This window comes from Antrostomus carolinensis, unplaced genomic scaffold, assembly GCF_000700745.2.
Source record: "Antrostomus carolinensis isolate BGI_N321 unplaced genomic scaffold, ASM70074v2 scaffold8082, whole genome shotgun sequence".
In the NCBI taxonomy this organism is placed as follows: domain Eukaryota; kingdom Metazoa; phylum Chordata; class Aves; order Caprimulgiformes; family Caprimulgidae; genus Antrostomus; species Antrostomus carolinensis.
The window spans coordinates 1-19,735 of record NW_010301522.1 but is presented as its reverse complement, the minus strand read 5'-3'; the positions used below and the strand labels follow the sequence as shown (position 1 = coordinate 19,735).

The window sequence follows — 19,735 nt, the reverse complement described above, 5'->3', positions numbered from 1 at the left end:
GCGCTGCCCGGCGCTGCCCCGGAGAGGAGCTGGTGGCTGTGGGGAGGGGGCGAGGGGAGGTGCTGCCCGGTCCCCGCCGGCTCTGCGCGCCCCGGGGGCGGCTGAGGTGCCCTCCGCTTCCCCCGCCGTTGGCCGCTTTCAACGCGGCCAGCGGGGGGGGTTTTGGGTTTCCGATTCTAAACTTGCCTCTTCTTTGCCTGAGCCAGTTGCATAACTTTGAGCAATCCCTAAAAGAAATGAAAACCTTGAGTAGAACGCCCAGATATTTTCCACTTCAAGTAACGCCACAAGTTCCTTATTCCCTGATCGCAGCTCAGGCTGGCTGGAGCAGCCCCAGAGGCGAGGTGTGCTTTGGGAGAAGAGCTCATCTGGAAGAAAAAGAACAAGCAGAAAAGAGTGTAATTTGGAAGTCTTAAAAGAGGAGGAAAAAAGGGTTCACCTATTACCTCTGTTATGGCAATGCTGCTGTATTTCTTTGTTAAATTCAGTGTCTTACTGTCATCCTAATAAAACCAGTGAGAAAGTAGAATAGATTGGTTCATGATGTCAAATGTCAAGCAGTTATTTGACATAATTGTTACTCTGCAGTGATATTATCTCTTGTCTTACTTGGACCTAATTTCTTACTGTATATCCTTTGTGTTTTAATCTTTAAGATGTGGTTGCAATATTAAAATAGTTCAGTCCTGGTAAACAAAATTGCTATTTTTTTAAGTAATTTATTAGAGTCTTGAATTGAGGGCAAAATAAATTACTGGGAAGGGTGTTCAGTGTAAGGAAACTCATTAAGTAAATGGCTGCAACCTAAGTTTTAAAATGTTTCTAGTGTAAACTGCAAGAATCTTGGTAGCTGGTTTTAAGCAAGCAGAAGCTGAATGCAAAACGGCACTGCATTGTTTGTAGCCCTGAAGCAGGGTATGCTTTCACGCCTTGCAGTTGGCATTGATGTACATTCTGTACCTGTTGTCAACTCAGTGGACGCCTTGCTGTGCTGAGTAGCAGGGTTCAAGGACTCAGGTGGTAGATTAGTCTCTTGTGCTTATCCAGACTGAGATGCTAATGAGGACACTTGTTGGCAACCCTCATTTCTTGTGATGTGAACAATGGTTGATAAAGAATTTGAATGAGATCAACTTGTGTCTCACAGACTGTAAAATGCCCATCAGATATCACTAACCTCGTGGAAGTACCAGTTGGGATAACAGTACATACAATTGCCCTGGCGTGCTCTCACTGCTCTTGTCAGTCTTTTTATAATCAAGAGTTCGAGATACATTTTTTTCAAAAATATGTTGATCTTTAGGCTTCAAAAATGTTGTAGCTATTAAAAGTAATCACTGAATATAGATCACATACGTATGTATACCCTACACCAGTAAGTGCTTCCTTTTCCAGGTGATGGAAGTCAGGTGACACTGTGATCAGTGCCGAAATGGTTAGAGAGAAAGCAGCAAGGGGCAGGCATTGAATGATGCCAGTAGGAGCAGCGTGAGTGGATATGGTTGTATTACCCTCAGGATAAACACAGAGGTGGTAGGTGTGTCTGTGTCCTAGCATGGACTTGGCTTTTCTTCTGTGGCCTTCAGGTTCACAAAAACATGTGTCATTCCATTGAAATCCGTGCTTGTATGATTTCTTGAAGAGGTATGCTTTCCTGAACTGGGACAGAGCCCAGCACATTCTCATACCATCTGTTTTTCTTCAGATAAAATCAGGAAAGAGATGAAGCCTCACCATGTTTGTTAGCATTATAACCTCTCTTAACCTTGCCTTCCTTGAACGGCAACATAATTGTAAAAAGGACATTGTCTTACAGCAACTAAAGGATTATTTGGAGAGATTGTTTTTCAGCCTTGCAGCTGAAACAAGTCTAGATAAAACTGTATGAAACAATATACTGGCATAGCACTACAGAAAAAAAAAAAAAAACAAACTAAGAGAAGAAACCTGGCAACTATTTTGGACTGTGTACTACATGGCCCCAGATGGAGAAAGTAATTTCAATCAGCTCTCCAAAACAAACATTTGAACACTTTCTATGAATCTGCTTGAGGCAGCTACAACGTTGCCGGCACCCTTAGGGCGTTTCTGTCAAAGCAGTGCTTTTCTTAACAGTCTTGTCTTGTGTGGAAAACCAGACTATGTCCACATCCCTTGCGATACAGTTGCAAAAGTTTGCAGAGTTTGTTGTCCAAAGACTTTTAAAATCAACCTATTCTTTCTTAATTTTGACACCATACTCTGTGCCATCTTAAGTTATTCCTTTTCAACTGCAGTGATTGCCATCTGTGTTGTCAGTCATCCTGCTTCAATCACTGTTGCTTATTTATTTTTTTAAAAGGTCTATACGGATTGTTTCTAGTCAGCTGCTGCTGATTATTATTTCCTCTAAACTCAATACCAATTTATTACTTGCCTCTCTCCTAATACAGTGACCATATAAGCTAATGTGGTCAGTCCTGGGTTATTACTGTGTTTCTTTCAAATTCAAAGTCATGTTGATTTTTAGAGAACGTGTTAATAATTTTAATAATTTAAAATTGGTAACTGTAATTTGCTAGACTACTGTGGTGGTTAGTAAAAAAATGCATCTATCTGTTTGTTGTGTTTAAAAACACCAGCAAAACAACCAACCAAACCACCAAACAAGCCTAATGCTGAGTAGGAAAAGTTGGTTCTATTTCTTACTATATGAATCCAGAAGTACAGTCCTGATTGTTTAATTAGAGAAAGGACCATAAAAGACCTAGGTTGCTCTTTAGCTTATGTTTGTAGAATCACTGACAGCAAATAGTGGCATTTTTAACTTCCTGGTGCCAAAAATCCAAGCTTTTGAGGTAGCATTTTGTGTCTTGACTGACTTAATCTAGCCAAAATGATTTAGCACAACAGACCTATTAATCACAATGAATATTTGTTAGATTTTAGTGTAGATGGTGCAATCTTCGAACTACTAGCATTTTTAATGCTTTAATAAAGCATTTATTTATAAAAAGTGTCCAAAGTTTTGCATGATTTTTTCTGAAGGAAATTTTGAAATCTGGGTAAGCAATGCCCTTTCTGAAAGAGCTTTCAAAATGAAATGTCCTTTTGAGAGAAGGACGGCAGCAGAGGGACTATAACAGAGTCCAGCTTTGTATCCAAATGGAACTTTGATTTTGCTATTAAGAAAGTCTGTTCTGCAAATTAAGTGCTTATGAGGCTTGCACTTGAATTCAGGCTGCCATGAAGTCACCGTTTAACAGGGCATTTGTATTTTACTCTGCCAGTTACTTTTCTCGTGACTGGGGCTATTTTTAGTTTGTCCTAAGGGGAAAAAAAATCCCCCTTGTGTTTTTAACAGTTTGTATGCCGTTATGATCACACGCCTTTGTTTCTTCATGTAAATCTGATGTTTTCTGGAATGTTATACAACAGATTGTTTGTCTCACCTGAATGTATTGTTATTTATTTTGCTGACATAAAACACATCTAAAAGCATTTTCACACTTGGCTTCTTGTGGCATTCTGATGACCAGAATTTCTCCTTCGCAAGTACCTGTAACGAGCCATACCTTTTCAAGAACTTTCTTCAACATTGCTGCACCACTAGTAAATAAAAAAAAAGAATATTCTGAAAGAAGAATTATAGGGTTTGTATAGACATGGGGGAGGACTTTATATGTTTATCAGTTTTCATGTTTGCTGTGATTCATCTGAAGCACTAGAAGTTCAAAGACTGATCATCCCTGAAGACACATGTCCCTAGGACTTTGCCCAGTTGGAGACTAGGAAGGAGTTTTGACTTTCAGAATTTGTAGAGATCAGGCTTTTCCAGTCTGAAATTTAGTATAAAAAAAAGTAGGAACCCAAAACCCTTGCCCCATAGAAAGAAATAGCAGAAATAATCCTTTCATTCCATGACAAAACAAAAACAACCCTGAAAGGGAAGAATACACTGTTAATTTCATCTGGTGAAATGGGAATAAACCAACAGGTGTGAAAACACTCGGTTTGTTCCCTTCTGTCCCAAGTACTTGCTAAAGTTTGCACTTACATTATGTTGTACTTCTTTCTTCTTGAGATTTTCTTCTTCCTTTAAAAAAAGGAAAGTAATAAGTTGTGTGGTGAAGAAACTTAGGCACATAGAAAAAGATTTTGAAATACTGTTTGCCTTAAAGCTAGTGGGAAAATTCCAGTTAATGTGGTTAGACCAGGATCTGCCCTCAGTTTCTAGTCCACAGTAGTATGAACTATTTGTTTATTAGCATAATTTTTTTACTATGCTTAACACTCAGTTCTTGAACTGCAACAGATTTTGCATAGTCACTTAAAAAGAGCCTTTTTCCAATAGTTCTTACTGTTGAGTAGTGTTTAACATATGCTTCATTTTAAACACAGATGGAATTAAGCATGTGCTTCAATTCTTTTCTGAGTCAGAACTAAAAATAAAAAAACATAGTTACAGAATAATTTGTTATGTTACCGTAGAATCAACTAAAATGTTGCCATTGAATCCTTCCATAAATTTCAATATCCTCCTTGAGCAAGGAGGCTGGATAAGATGACCCTTCCACCCTCAGCCATTCTGTGATGCTGTGAGGTTTTTCCATTGCATGTATTTTTCAATTAAGCTTTTTTATTTGGGCTAAAATAAGGAAAGTAGTGTTCACTGTTCACCAGCTTTACTGCTGGATGTTGTGTGCTGTTTTGTATGTTTGTGCAAAGACTTTTACCAGTTTATTATTTTTTTTTTTCTCTCTCCTCTTTTTAATTTCCAAAAATAGTGATAGTGGTTTCAGGTGACTGTATGTTCACCTTCCAAACTGCCATTTATGCCATCTTTGAAACTCTTTAATACTGAATTTGAAGTTAAAAGTACCTTGTAACTAACACTTGTGTTTCTGTTTCCAGGTATTCCATGCAGGAAATGTATGAAGTTGTTGCTGTGGTGGAGAATTACAAACTATTTGTTCCATGGTGCAAGAAGTCAGATATATTATCGAAGCGCTCCGGATACTGCAAAGCACAGCTAGAAATAGGATTTCCTCCTGTAGTAGAGAGGTATACATCAGTTGTCACCCTAGTGAGACCACATTTAGTTAAGGTAACTCTATTATTTTTTTTTTCCCTTAGCTGTAACTTTCTGTAACTTTTGTTGGTTGAAATTTAAATAATTTACTAGTGCTTCAAAACAACATTGATGCTGGAAGTGCTTTGTGTCGCTCGAAACTTGTATTGCTTTTGTTTAAAGACTTAGAAACTGGAGAGAATTTGAATGTGCTTTTAAAACACAAGCTGCCAAATAGTGGGCAGGGAGGAATTGCTTTTTAATTTTCTTTTGCTGGAGAAACTAGCAGCCATTAATGAAGATATACTATTTTTGTTTGTTTTTGTTAAAATTTTGCCCAGGCCTCTCTGAATGCAAAATTAATACTGACTTAAAAGTTATCATCAACAACTGTTGCTTCTGATGTCTTAGCAAAATTTATGTGTCATTACTTCTGACAATTTTACCTAGCTAATATGAGAAGTCTTGAACTTGGGTAGGAGCTGCTGAAGAGCTTGTTTTTCAGTGTATTGTTGAAAAGATAAAAGAGTGGATTTAAAGTCATTTTTTTAGAATTAATGTGTTCAGAAGAGAAGCAGTTGCATGTCTCCTCCTTTCAGCTTTTCAAGAGCATTAATTAAAAATGTCAAGGGAGAAATTTTAAATGATATCTGGATCTTCTGACTAGTTTGCCTTATGTGTTACAAGCTCAGAACAGATTCTTTACAGCAAAACTGCCTCTCCCTTCACGTGTCAGATCTTGACTATTTTTTGGAATAACTAGTGGAATTACAACAGTTGAGTGCTGTTCAAGATAATTGTTTGGATATCCTATTTCACTATTCTTTTATAGACTTCCTCTCAAGAGACACTGCTCAAAACAGAACTTATGTTTCTTAAGTACAGGGGAGACATGAATTGGAAAGGGAATATGGAAAGTGCCTTTATTCAAGGTACTTACTGGTCCTGGGGAAAAAAACCCACAAATCTTTCTCCTTATTAAGAAAGTTGAACAGCTACAATAGACAAATCTGCATTTTACATGCTGACTGCTTTCCTTTTCTACTCTTCCCTGACAAGAGGGGCTTTTTCCTTTCACATAGCTATCAGATTGTCTTATCAACTCCTTTTCCCTCAAATTCACTCAAAAGAGGATTTCCTGTCTCAGAAACGACCATGAAAGTGGTGAGGAGAAGAGTTTCTTTAGCTTTCCTCTTCCTAGACATATTAGTGTTTTCTCTGCTAGGATTATTTTTCCTAGAACTTTCCATTTTGTTCATATAACTGTAGGAACATTTCTAGAGAAGTGACTGTTTGAACTACTTCACTGTCCTCAGAAATAACTCTGGACAAAGGCAGCTTGCATGGTGGTGTAGCATAGCAGGCTACTGCTGGTGACAAAACGAACACAAATTTGTTGCTTACGGCAGCAGTGCTTGAGCAATGGAAAAAATCAGACTGGTAGCAGCAGTTCTTGCCGCAGAGGAAAGCATGGAGTGAGTTTGCTACTTATAAGGTTGGGAGCAAGGGGGGGACACTGGCAACGTTCCCATTATTCCTGCCCTTTTGGCAGCAGCAGGAAAAGCAAGCCCAGCTCTTCGTGTCTATAATCTTCCCTCTGCTCCTCCCCTTTCTGTAGAAGTAGCAAGGCACTGCACCTCATTCCTAGGCAGAAAAATGTAGGTATTTTTGTGCTGCTGATTAGTCTTTGAGATGGCTTACCTTACCGTGGCTTTTGAACCACGGGCAACACATCTTTATCATGGGTAGTCTCGTTGGAGCAGAGCTGCTTGGGGTAACAGTAAGCACTTGTAAAAAAAAAAAGTTTTAAAAAGGTTACAGAAATTGTCTCTAGAAATTCCAAGCCAATTTACATTACATATTTGGATGATTTTGAAGTATATGTCTTTCAGTCTTTTTCTATTATAAATATAGCCACACAAAATTAGCTGTATGTGCTAAAAGAAAAATTAGTGAAAATAAGGACCCTGTTGTAATGAAAACTATGAAGATAACTACTGCAAATACTTCATTGTTTTAAAGGAGGCTTGTATACAAGCAGTCCTGAAGTGTTAGTTTAATATGGCTTGCCTGTAAAAGCCAACATATAAGCTGAATATGAAGTTGAGATACAGCCTTAGTGACTTACTTCATGGTAGCTCTTGATCACCATAGTATCTTGTGACAGATATTTGGAGTTTGTCTTCAATCAGGTTTTTTTTGATGCTAAGCATTGTTATAGCCCAAGACTACCAGTCTATATATCGGTATATAAAACATTCTGTATGTGTAATAAAAAAAAAATTACAAACCAAGTAAATATCCATATCCTTTGCTTAAAGCAGTGTTGTTCAAAATTCTGGTGTTTAGCACTATTTTGGTGTTCTATGCATTGTGCTAGAGATCTGTTTTACGACTCTCAACACCAAAATTTTTCCCCTCCCTTAAAAGGGATTCAATCATTTCACTGTAAAAGGTACTGTGAGAAAGGGATCTCACGCTGGCTGTGCTATATGAATAATTTTAACTATGCTGTGCCCTTCACTGTCTAACAAAATGCAAATGTAAAGTTCAGTAATACTGATTTGTCGCATCTGTAAAGGCCTAATTGTAGCTTGACTTTTTAAACTTTATTTTTAGGCATCCTGCACAGATGGAAGACTATTTAATCACTTGGAAACAGTGTGGCGTTTCAGCCCAGGTATCCCTGGTTATCCAAGGACTTGTACATTGGATTTTTCAGTAAGTATTGTAATTAAGATTACCAGGTGTTAGGAATGGGGCATATGCTAGGAATAGGGCATAGAAACAGTATCTTCAGCTGAGGTGGGTTTTTTTAATGCCTAGTACTGACTTTTTTTTTTTTTTAAAAACAAATACAAATGGAAAACAAGTTATTTTTAGTCACTACTATCCTAAAAAAAATTGCAAACTTTACCACCTGGAAACCACTACAATGTCCTTTAAAGAAAGCAGTCTTCTCTGAGGTGTCCACATATCATGAAACAGGGTCTGGTATCTCTCACTGTACAATTATAAACATGCTGAATTTCTAGACAGTCAAACACAGAGGGAGAAATACTAAGTGTACTTTGCTATTTGCTTTAATTACTCTACAGTCTAAGTGCTCTTGGTACCAGAAAGTAGGTATTCTCCCATCTGTCCTGTTTGGCCTGCAGTTTGGTCAATTTAAATTCCTGGCTTCCAGTTTTACCCTTTCATGTATTTTAAGTCTTACTCCTTCTTTCTATAATACAGGTAGAATAGATTTTTGCAGTCTTTCTACTCTATGATGGAGTATCACTGGAGCTCAAGACTATTGCTCTTTAAATCCAGTATCTGATTTAGTCTTTTACTCCTAGACAAGTCATTTTCCACTCAAGTTATTGCTTTTCCATTTTGTCTGTTTATTCTGTCATCACATTTTTTTCTTACATGTTACAGTATGAAGAGTAGGTGTTGCACGAGCATGTAAGCTAAGCTGGGGTTCAGAACAGGCTACAAAAGTACACAGAAATGGGTTGATCCTGCTGCCATCTACTGGGATACTCTGCTTTAAAAGTTATCTTCTGTAAATAGGAAAGAGCATTTGGAGTATTTGTAAACTGGCACATGAATCTCCTTGGGTTAATAACTTTCAGCTTATTGCCGTATATCACTTCATACAGTTCAACAGCAAGTGTGAATCTGTAGGGACCAATAGGATTTGCCAATGATGTCTGCATGTTATTTGTCATGGTACTTTAATTTCTCCAGGCAAATTAGTGCTAGTTCCTGCTCCTGACCAGTACATAAGCTAGCTTTTTACTCAAGCTGTAAGTCAGTTGAGAAAACTTTAATTTAGCAAGCATTTAAACCCTATAATCTAGATACTGAGTTTGTGAGGAAAACATGGGTGTGTCCCTCCCATACTAAAGCCACCTTTTGACATTTCAAGAACTTCAGTTAAAAGGAGTCAAAACTGGACTTAATATGAACATTTTAACTTTCTTGGGGAAACATTATCAATACTTCTCACTGCTTGCCCCATTTTGAGGTAGCAGAAGCAAATGTAGCCAGCTGAGCAGGGAGTTGCCTCACAAATGCAAGTCCTTGAGGACTCGAACCCTTGCTAGTTACTGACCTGCTGTCTTACTTGCCTCTGGGCCTGTGCAGATAGGGATGATAAACATTTCACAACAAACTCCTCAAAGCATACCCTGCAACTACAAATATTCAAGAAAAAACTTGAATTTCAAGACTGCTTATTTGCTTTAGAAAATAAAATTTGAGGTGTGGGTTATGCTGGTTCCCACAAGCTACTGTATCACTGTTTTCCCAGCCTGATATAGATTGAAGCACAACACTTTTATCATCCACAAACTTCATAAACTTCAAGTTTTTACATAGTTACTGAACGTGATGCCAAGCTCATTATCCCTGCTCGGCAGAACTCCGCGTGCTCTAAAACTGATAACTCTCAGACTTTTGAAAGGCACATTAATTTTACTGATGCTTGAGGTCAAGAAAATGTAGATGAAGCTACACTTGGCTTCCAGTCCAGGTGGTTTAATTACTTCTGTCCTACTGTTTCCAGTTACTATGCATTACTCAGAAGCAACTTGAGAGAAGCTGTATTTGCTCCATTTAGCATCTAATAGGCCAGTTCCTCAGGTATGACAAAAACCCTTAAATCTCAATCCAAAAGACATGTTATAGCAGGAGTGATAAAACTGCAGAACCACCTGTTTCTTTCCCTGAAAATTCTGTAATCATTTTGGGAAGCTGTGTTTTCCAAAACAGTACGATTCCATAGCCCTCGGGGAATGTTATTGAACGAGACTGGAGGCCAGCATAGCACATCTCTGCCATAACTGCAACCACTGCAGTAGCTTCAGTGTAACTGCAAGAGTCACTAGCTAAAAGGAAATGTAGACGTTTAATTCTAAGCACTGCAGGAGGAGGCGCGAGGGCTTGGTACAGAGGACTTCACCAGTACGCCTGTACTCTGAAACTGGATGCCCCTGTCAGGACAGTGCAGGTCGAGTGGGAGGTGTTCAGGTAGGAGATAAGGCACACACAAGCAAATTTGCAGCTTTAGTCAGTAAATTGCTCTTGTCTGAACACACCATAACTACAGCTACCAAGACAGAAAGACCGATTTAAAACATTGGTATTTAATAGGTAGCTATTTCGAGCTGCTCTTAAATGCCTCTTGGGTTTACTCCAGCTTACCTGTGAGTCTGCTGTCTTGCCACACAGGATTTCCTTCAGCCAGCTTTTGTCTGAGATCTGTGTGAAAAGGAACTAAGTTATTGTTTGTCAGTAGCTTTTCATTACCTCAAATCTTTCACTTGTGTTTTGTCATGCATCATTTATTAAGTAAAATACAGCTAGTTTAGATAAATGAAAAAGATTGCTTCAGAGAACTGAACAAGATGATTCTTCTAATTGAAAAGCCCCAAGAGACAGTCCTCTAACCAAGGAATAAGGCTTTTCTTCACAGACACACTCACCCGTAGCTCAGTTTTCACTGTTCTTTCACCCATAGCTTACTTGCAGACTAACTAGAGATTCTTTAACAAAAGTTGTCTATTTGTAACAGCACTTTACCACAACAGTAGATACAGGAAAAACAAATCTTGTCTATTTTCTTAAACAGGTTTCTTTTGAATTTCGTTCACTTCTACACTCAAAACTTGCTACGCTATTTTTTGATGAAGTGGTAAAGCAGATGGTAGCTGCATTTGAAAGAAGAGCGGGCAAACTCCACGGCCCAGAAACAACCATACCTCGGGAGCTAATGCTTCATGAAGTTCATCACACATAAAAGGGAAAATTGTAATGATCTCCATTATAAACTTGTTTGTAAACTTCATTCGTACAAGAGGTGCCATGCTCCTCCTCCTCCTTTAAGGCATCTATTTCATATCTGAGCTTTGTGTGTGATTTTATACTGTACAAAACACACCTGTTCAGCCAGATGTATATAGAATGTTCAAGCTGCAATCAAGTGCAACTTAGTGTTATCAGTAGCAGGCAATTGGCAGCGACTGTTACCTCAAGATAACTCAGGCTGCCATCTATTAACTTGCCAAACAGTTTGTGTAGTCCCAGTGCAAGTTCTACCTTGCTTATGGTTTTTTCAGCATTGTAACATATTAACTCAAGTTTAACTTATTAGTAGTGTGAATGTAACTTAACAGTGCAGGGAAACTGACGTTCTGGCTTTGGGGGGTATGAAGAGTTTGTCAAGCACAGGGTAGCAGCTGCTTTTAACCCAAGTGAAGGGTAAGTCAGGAGTCTCCAGCTGCTGTTGAATTCTGACCAGCAACTGCAATAGAAAAAACAAGACAGCCTGAACACTCCTGAGTTTCCAGGGGTTAAATGTAAGAGGTACACGTAACATAAGGGGCACCATAACTTGAGAGCAGCAGTTTCAGTGGTTCTTAGCTGCCTGGGCTCTGGACACTGTTGACTGTGCTAAACTTGCCTACCTGCCACTCTTCCACTACTGCACATTGCAGTGAGGTTACAGTAGATACATCTCATCTCGTTCAAGAGTTCCCAGTTCCAACTCAACTTTAAACCAAGTACATAAGTATTACCTCTTTGAGAACTAGGGCACAGATGCACAACATTCTGTACTGCAGCACTGTCCTCCCTGGAAGGGGGGAACAAGCTGTCCTTCGCTTACTGCAGACGAGCACGCCCAAGGCCAGTGGTCATTAAACAACATACAATAGAGAGCTAAGCCTTACTTACTAGTTTCATTTCAGTGCCATACTACCATTTAATTAGCAGCTCATGCAATGGTCCCAGCTGTCTCAAATTCAATTGCAGTAGTTCTATTCCTGACATTAATACTCCCTTTCCAGTCTCTGAAGAAACATTAAATAAGTTTGATCAGATTTTAAATCCCATCTGTAATGCTGCCATTCATTACCAGATTTCCTTACTGAAATGGGGTGAAGCTTCAGGTCAGGTGTTGAAGCTGGTCCCTTCTCCAAAGTGTCCATAATCCACACGGTCACTACAGAATAGTGCATTAAATAGTGCAGGAAGATACAGTTCAGGACAATGACAGGCCTGAAGCAGTTTCAGACCATTTTAGATACTTTTCCAGAAATAGCAGTTGAAATTGCTCATCCTATTGCACGTCCTATGTGAAGGAGAGTTCTTATTAGAGGTAGGAAGCTGGGGAAAGTGACAGCTGGATTAAGAGGTCAGTTTTAAAGCACTGAGAAGTTGTAAAGCAATTTTGTTTGTTGAGATAATCAGAGATAAAAATAGACAAGTTTGGGAACACCATTGTTTTGAAGTTTAGAAAGCAGAGTTGAAAAGCAGGCAGAAAAGACTTCACAGATCAATGGTATTAGCTGTGTCAGGTTGAAGACTGCAGCAGGAGGCAAACAAAGCTGTCATTTTTAAGGGGAAAGCAGCACCCAGTGCAAAATAATTCAAGCAAAATCCTGGAGCCCACTACCAGAAAGCCAAAGACAAGACTGGAAGTCTCAAGGCAAGGAGGTAACCACGTGCTACACCCGAGCAAAACAAGTATTTAAAACCCCCACACCCCTTTGTTAAGGAAGACTTACCTGTTTCATACCCTCCGGACACTCTCCCTCCCACAGTCCTGTGAAAGATGCACCGGGCCTGTTCCAGCACGTGGAACAAGCAGCATAGACAGGGCAAATAAAGTCCGTGCACGTGCCTTATTTTCATAGCATAGTTTAATATTTCAAAGAACTGCAGAGTCAGTTCAGCTGAGATAGTTCTTAGCAAAATTAGGAGTCACTTGTATTTCTGAGAAAACATTCTAGACAAAGGAATGTTTCCCGGAGGGAAATGGCCTGTCCTTTCCAAGCCTAAGTGTCAGATTTCTAGTAAATCTTAGAAGTAGAAGGCTGTCAAGGTTCTCCCATGACTATGGCTTTGTGTGCAGATGAATAAGGTGATACATTGAATAACTTTTGAGCAGTTTGTTTTATTACATAAAGGTCACATAATTGTGTATTTGCCTACTTTGTACACAATTGTCTAGTCTCACGCACAGGGGCTTCCAAGTTCTTCCTAGTACTGGCAAGCACCAATAAGTTCTGAAACAGAATATCAAGTGCCTTAATTAAGTTTAAATCAGGACCTTGGTAGATGGATCTTGCACCCAGTTATCAGGAATGTACAAATGTCTTTATTCAAAAAATACAAAATAAATTATCTGTAGGCATGGACAATGACTGTAAACAATTACACGTGTGTTAAATGAAATCCAGTAACTGATGGTTACAGTGATTCTTTTAAACACCAGCCTCACTTCAGTCACTATCCACCCTCTTGCACTGACACCTGAAGTTTTTCAAGTCAGAACTGTCAGTCTTAAACAGCACAGCTCATGATGCATCCCTACCCCAGGAATTAGAACATGCCACCTCCCATGCCTCCACCCATCCCACCCATTCCTCCCATTGCCGGCTCCTTTTCTTCTTTAGGAATTTCAGTCACCACTGCTTCTGCTGTTGATAAGAGAGACGCAACACCCGCAGCGTCCATCAGAGCAGTTCTCACAACCTAAAAATAGCAAAGAAATAACTTAACACCTGCTGACAACCACGTGAGCTGGGAGGAAGGAGAGCTGAGAATTAAGACTATTTTAGGTTACCTTCGTTGGGTCGATGATTCCTTTTTCCACCATGTTTACAAAGTCACCGAGCATTGCATCATAGCCAACTTCTGATGGACTCTGCAGGATTTTTTCAACTATTAACGATCCTTCCACACCTGCATTCTTTGCAATAGTCATTGCTGGGATTTTGAGCGTTCTCTTTATTATTTCAATGCCTGTAAGAAAAAGGATGTTTAGAATTACATATTACATACACTGCTGCTATTGCCAAAGCACGCGCTCACGTACTGGAGATCAATACAAAAACGAAGAACCCTCTGAGCAAGAATATTCTATTTTTATCAGTTCCAGGGAAAAAAGTTCTCTGCTGCTTGACATTTGTCAACATAGGAAATCTTTGCAGGATATTCACACATTTTAGTTTTACTTCTGCAAGAGGTAATAAGGAACATTATTACTGTAACATGACACAAAGCCTTTTTCCATTTGATTCTCCACACAATCCCTTAAGCATTCTTAGATTTTTATGTCTGTCTGCAATGGCTGTCACAGTCAACTCTCCTTTAGTGGTCTGCAATTCTTTGCAGGGGTACTGTTGCTTTATTGTTATTGGTTCCTTCAGATCCAAGTCAGAGATGCAGTGAAAGCTCCTTCCCACTGCAAAGCAGAGACCACCACACCAGCAAGGGGATATGAGGTTCTAAAGATCAAGTAACTAAAAACTCACTGGAAGCAATCTGTGTTTAATCTTATAAAGCCTCGGGACAGAATAAAGTCTATTTTAACACTTCCACACACACATCTGAGTAATTTACTTACCAATTTTCTGATCTTCGTTGGCTGGAGCTAAAGCATCTAATGCTGGAATGCAGCGAAGCAGCGCACAGCCACCGCCTGGAACAATGCCTTCCTCTACAGCGGCACGGGTCGCGTTCAGGGCATCAGTAACTCTGTCTTTCTTCTCATTCACTTCAACATCACTCGTGCCACCAACCTACAACAAGCAAGCACACGTCAAGGTCCACCCCAGGAGCGCTGGTGGGAGAGCACTGCTGGTTACAGAACTGCTGCTGCAAAGCTAGAGAGCCAACTCGAGTTGTTAACTGAGAAGTGCCAGAAAGCAAACCCGTGCCCTCCCACACTGGCACTGTTCTTTTGTACCTCGGCACTCAACAAGCCTAGGCACACAGTTTTAGTTGGTGATGTCATCATATTCTTAATATCAAAGTGTAGCACTGTAAGCAGCCAAATTCCTTATCCGAATCAATGGCTAAGATTACAAAACAACCACACAGTAGTAATTTAGACTGGCAATGAAGGACTGGTACTGCCCCTTCCCTAAGAACTTCTCACCTTCAGCACTGCTACTCCATCGGAGAGTTTGGCCAGTCGCTCATTCAGTTTCTCTTTTTCATATTCACTTGTGGTAACTTCTAGCTGTTCAATAATTTCTTGAATACGTTTTTCAATTTGAGCCTTTTCACCTTTCCCCTTTAGAAGCATGGTGTCATCTTTTGTCACAATGACCTCTCCAACTTTACCAAAGTCATGAGGCTGAATATCTTCCACATTCAGGCTCAAACCCTCTTCTCCAAACACCTGAAACAAATGAAAAGTTGGAATTCATAGCTTCTCCATACACAAATTCTTTATTTACAGACACACAAACACACACAGCAGGCTAACAGAGCACAATAATCACACTGCAGACAAGTTGAACAAAACTCTTCCCTTCTCCTAACAGAGTCCAGGCACGCAGGTACCTCACAAACTGGCTCTCACGGAACAGGGAGCTCCCAACTTCTCACTCATGACTGACTAATGTAACTCACTGATTCAAAGTGCCTGGAAAGCAGAGTTGTGTTAAGAGTCCTCCCAGGATTTCAAGAAGTTATGAATATTTGCACTAAACTGACTTTAGAATAGAGTTTGCTAGTTTGTTACTTTGTAAATAGAGCTTAAATATTAAGTTTTATTTCAATAACCACCTTTGAATCCCAGTACCATGCCATGATTTTAAGTGTGTATAAAAAAAGCAGCATAAAGGGACACTAATCAGCCCATCAACTATTTGAGAAGTTAAGTACAATTAAAATTACCCAGTCTGTTCTAAACATTTAAAAGAATTGTATTTGCCATACTCAAGTCTGTGCAACTGTGAGACAATCACTTTTCTAAGGCAGCAAGAAAGCCTTGCTGCTTCTAAGAAATTTCCTTGAAGTTCCTCTTTCCCCTTAACAACTTAAATGCTGCAAAGAAATCGTGTGTAACTTCAGTCAGTTAAAAGGACATACTACTCATGGTTGGTCAGGGCTGTATGACACAGCAATTATCAGTATCTGCATTTTTAAAAATTATGAAGACTCAAACATTAGCGTTACTGTTACGTTTTGGAAAGAACAGGACGCAGCCTCCAGCACAGCAAATACAAGTCATGGACCTAAAAATACACATTCTTTTCCTCCTTCCAATACCATTAACATTTTGTAGAGCAAAAAGCAGTTAAAACATCATTACTTACAGCACCGCCAGTAGCAATGGCCATATCCTTAAGCTGGTTTTTCCTGTTGTCACCAAAACCCGGCGCTTTTACAGCAACAACCTGAAGACCAACCTTCAGTCTGAAGAGAGGAATTCAGAGAGTAACACTTGTCACGTGTTCATAGAACAAATCTACTTACTAACATCAATTATTTCAGTACAGCTGTAACAAAGAGACCTTCATGATCTGAGCTGGTTTTGCTCAAAAAGGTAGTTAGGAAACAACTGAAGTTCTGTCCAAACTGATGTAAAGTATGGCAGTGTACAAAAGCTGCTGTTTCTCTGGTACAGGTAAGAGAACAGACGACAGTGCTACACCACCATGAACTGAAATACACACTTCTGTATGTATTCCTTTAAAAGGATGGAAACACATACACACAAAAAACCCCACTATTTATCTAAAAGTAAGGATATTAAGCCTCACCTGTTCAAGACTAGAGTGCTGAGGGCTTCTCCATCAACATCTTCAGCAATAATGACCAAGGGTTTGCGGTGAGAGTTGGCAATTTCAAGAGCTGGAACTATGGACTGTACACTAGAAATTTTCTTTTCACTGATTAAAACATAAGCATCCTGGAATTCACATTTCTGCCCTGCAGAAACAACATGCATTGTCTGAACAATCTGATTACAAAAACATATCAAGCATTCTCTTAAACTAAGGAGCTACTTTGGAGCAACTGTTGCACTTTTCAATGGCATTAAGAAGACAGACAAATTGTTTTCTCCAAGACTCCACTTTCAATTCTATAGTGTTCTAAGTGCTGCAAGGCCAGCTTGATGTTCACATGGACACCATCCACACTTAGCAGAGAAGGGAAAAAGCCCCCAAAGCTCCAAGCTTTTAGCAAGAGTTAAGTTTCTGATGGGGAAAGACCCCCCCTGACTGTGGCACACAGTGTAACAGATTGTAAAAAGAGTTAAGTTTCTGATGGGGAAAGACCCCCCTGACCTATTTGCTGTGGCACATAGTGTAACAGGTTGTCAAGTCTTTATAACAACCACCACTATTTCTAACTTACAAGAGCCCCTGTGAAGTATTTGACATGTTATTGTTAACTCACCTTTGGTTGTATTAATAAAATATGGAGAGATGTAGCCTCTGTCAAATTTCATACCCTCAATGATTTCCAGTTCATCATTTAGAGTTTTTCCATCCTGTTTAGATACAAGAAAGTCCACATTAAAGATCCCTGATTTACTACCAAAAGCACAAGTATAGTTTTAGCATACTATGCACAACAGAATGAAAGGCTCTGCACCACACGTCAGTTTTATGTGCTTCCCTTCAAAATAAAAAGGATTATAAGAGGGAATAGAAAACAAACCCTGATCTAAAGGACTGCAGAGGGAGGAATTGTGGTGGGATACTGGATGTGAGCAGCAGCAGCAGCTACAACACGTGCCACAGAAGCCAGCCCCAGCTGGAGAAGAGACAGTCGGTATGTTGGCCAGTTCTCACCTTGACAGTGATCACACCCTTTCGTCCAACTTTTTTCATTGCATCGGAGATTATATTGCCAATTTCCTGATCTCCATTTGCTGATATCGTGGCAACCTGAAACAGTAAACAATTAAATCATATTTCACAATACAAGTGATTTGTTTCCTCACTATAAAGAAAATTAGAATAACCATTTCTAATTCTCATGCTTCCTGAGGAGACAGGGCAGCTGACTGCAGCACACCCACACCAGGATCCAGTAAGTCTGTTAGAAGGGCTAATGGCTCTCGGGCAGCTCAAGCTCTGGGCCAGATCCCGTGCGCTGGGCTCGTGCGGCACACACAGGCCATCTGACCTGCGGCCACGGGGAGGAACAAGCCATGAAGGCCAATGCACCTGGTGCCTGAGCCCCAGCTGGGCACCCCCCTCAACCTGAACCTCCCACAGCAGATCCACCACACTCCCGGAGGTCTGCCATCACCTCCCACGCACAAACACATCTTTGCTCTCGTCAATTCTTCCCAAGTACGCAAATTTGTGTTTTAAGACCACATTTTGGAGTGAAACTTGAAGATGAGGAAAACTCACTGCTTCTGATTTCCAGCACTGTGGTTGAAAGCAGAATACTGGGAATTTTAAATAACTCAAGAAAGTGTTACCATGAATTCAATGGAACATACTCTGAAACTTTATATATATGAAGAAAAATACTCAGGTGTCAGCTCCATTAAACCTGACTTTACAGCATGTTTTTCTGAAGAATAGCTTTTTTTTTTTTTTTACCTGTGCAATTTCTTCTGGAGTTGTAACAGGTTTAGACAGCTTCTTCAGTTCAGCTATGACAGCATCAACTGCAAGCATCACCCCTAAAGATGAACAGAATACTTGTGAGTGAACAAAACAAGGTATACAGCACAGAAAAAAAAAAAACCCAAACAAACCCCCAAACCAAAAAACCCTTCACAAACAGGTTAAGTTTCAAACCAAAGTCCACACTGCAAAAATGCATCAAGTTTGCATGTCCAAAACCAAGTGACTGGCAGTTCTACAGTTCCAGTTCCTCACCATCACTTGTATACCTAGTGATAATTTTTTGAAGTTGGTGTTTGATGGCAATTTACATGGCACCAGTAAATTTATCTACTTATCAGAAATTAATTAAATACAGAAATGGCTTTAAATGGAGCTTACCTATGACAAACAAGTTCATTAAAAAATAGTAAAACGATTAGAAAAATTAAGAATTGTTCAGACTATGTAACATAACAGAAACAAGTCTGTCCTCTACACATTGCTTTTCATATAAAGCTTTATGAAGCTCTTCAAAAAGACAGCAACTTATTCAGGAAGCCAGTCAAATTTGGGATGTGAAGCAAGGACAGTGATTAAACATTAAAAACAAGAGAAAAAAAATTACCCCTCCTGATTTCTACTGGATTAGCTCCTTTGCTGATCTTCTCAAAGCCTTCCTTGGCAATAGCGCGTGCAAGTACCGTGGCAGTAGTGGTACCATCTCCTGCTTCTTCATTTGTGTTGTTGGCAACATCTTGAACTAACCTGGCTCCAATATTTTTGTATTTGTCTTTTAAGTCAATTGCCTTTGCTACTGTCACACCGTCTTTTGTCACTTTGGGACTTCCCCAGCTTTGTTCAAGAATAACTGTTCTTCCCTAGGGTGACAAAGAACAAACATTAAATCAAAGCCACATAATCCACAGCATGTTATTCCACAAGTTCAACTGAAGACAAAGACACTTTCGGACAGCCACATCCCCTTGCACAGAGCTTTCATCTGGGACTTTCTTCAAGAAGACACACTACTAAGGTTCTGCAAAACTGGAGAAAGCACTCGAAGCATTTATACTTTCACAGAACGCAGCTTCATTCCCCATCCATAATGGTTAATACCACAGACTCGCAAGTCTGCAACTAAAATAAGACTGGCCTTACACAGAAAAAGAACTGAACAGATTCCCTCTAACACTGATTATTTCCCAAAATACAGCAACATAATGAACTAAATTTGCAAAATTTCCATCAAATCACAATAAAAAGTCTACATGATTGAAAAATAGTAATACAAAGTTCAATTTGTTGCATGTTTGGGGGTGGGGGG

The 19,735-nt window shown here is 39.6% G+C and overlaps 2 protein-coding genes across 2 annotated transcripts; one reads left to right on the top strand and one right to left on the bottom strand.

Annotated features, from left to right (window-relative positions):
- The first annotated feature begins 3,492 nt into the window (after positions 1–3,492).
- Positions 3,493–10,838, top strand: COQ10B (coenzyme Q10B). Its single transcript, XM_010163483.1, has 4 exons — positions 3,493–3,632; positions 4,894–5,086; positions 7,670–7,771; positions 10,671–10,838. Exons 1-4 carry the CDS (start codon positions 3,511–3,513, stop codon positions 10,836–10,838), a joined length of 585 nt encoding a protein of 194 aa, XP_010161785.1. The 5' UTR covers positions 3,493–3,510.
- Positions 10,839–12,981: 2,143 nt separating this feature from the next.
- HSPD1 (heat shock protein family D (Hsp60) member 1) lies at positions 12,982–19,289 on the bottom strand (the record flags this gene model as incomplete). The annotated part of the gene is made up of 10 exons (XM_010163482.2): positions 12,982–13,576; positions 13,668–13,846; positions 14,451–14,625; positions 14,985–15,230; positions 16,153–16,252; positions 16,600–16,768; positions 17,240–17,333; positions 17,638–17,733; positions 18,403–18,485; positions 19,037–19,289. Coding segments are annotated over 10 exons (1,548 nt in total), but the record flags the coding sequence as incomplete, so codon positions are not given.
- Positions 19,290–19,735: the final 446 nt, after the last annotated feature.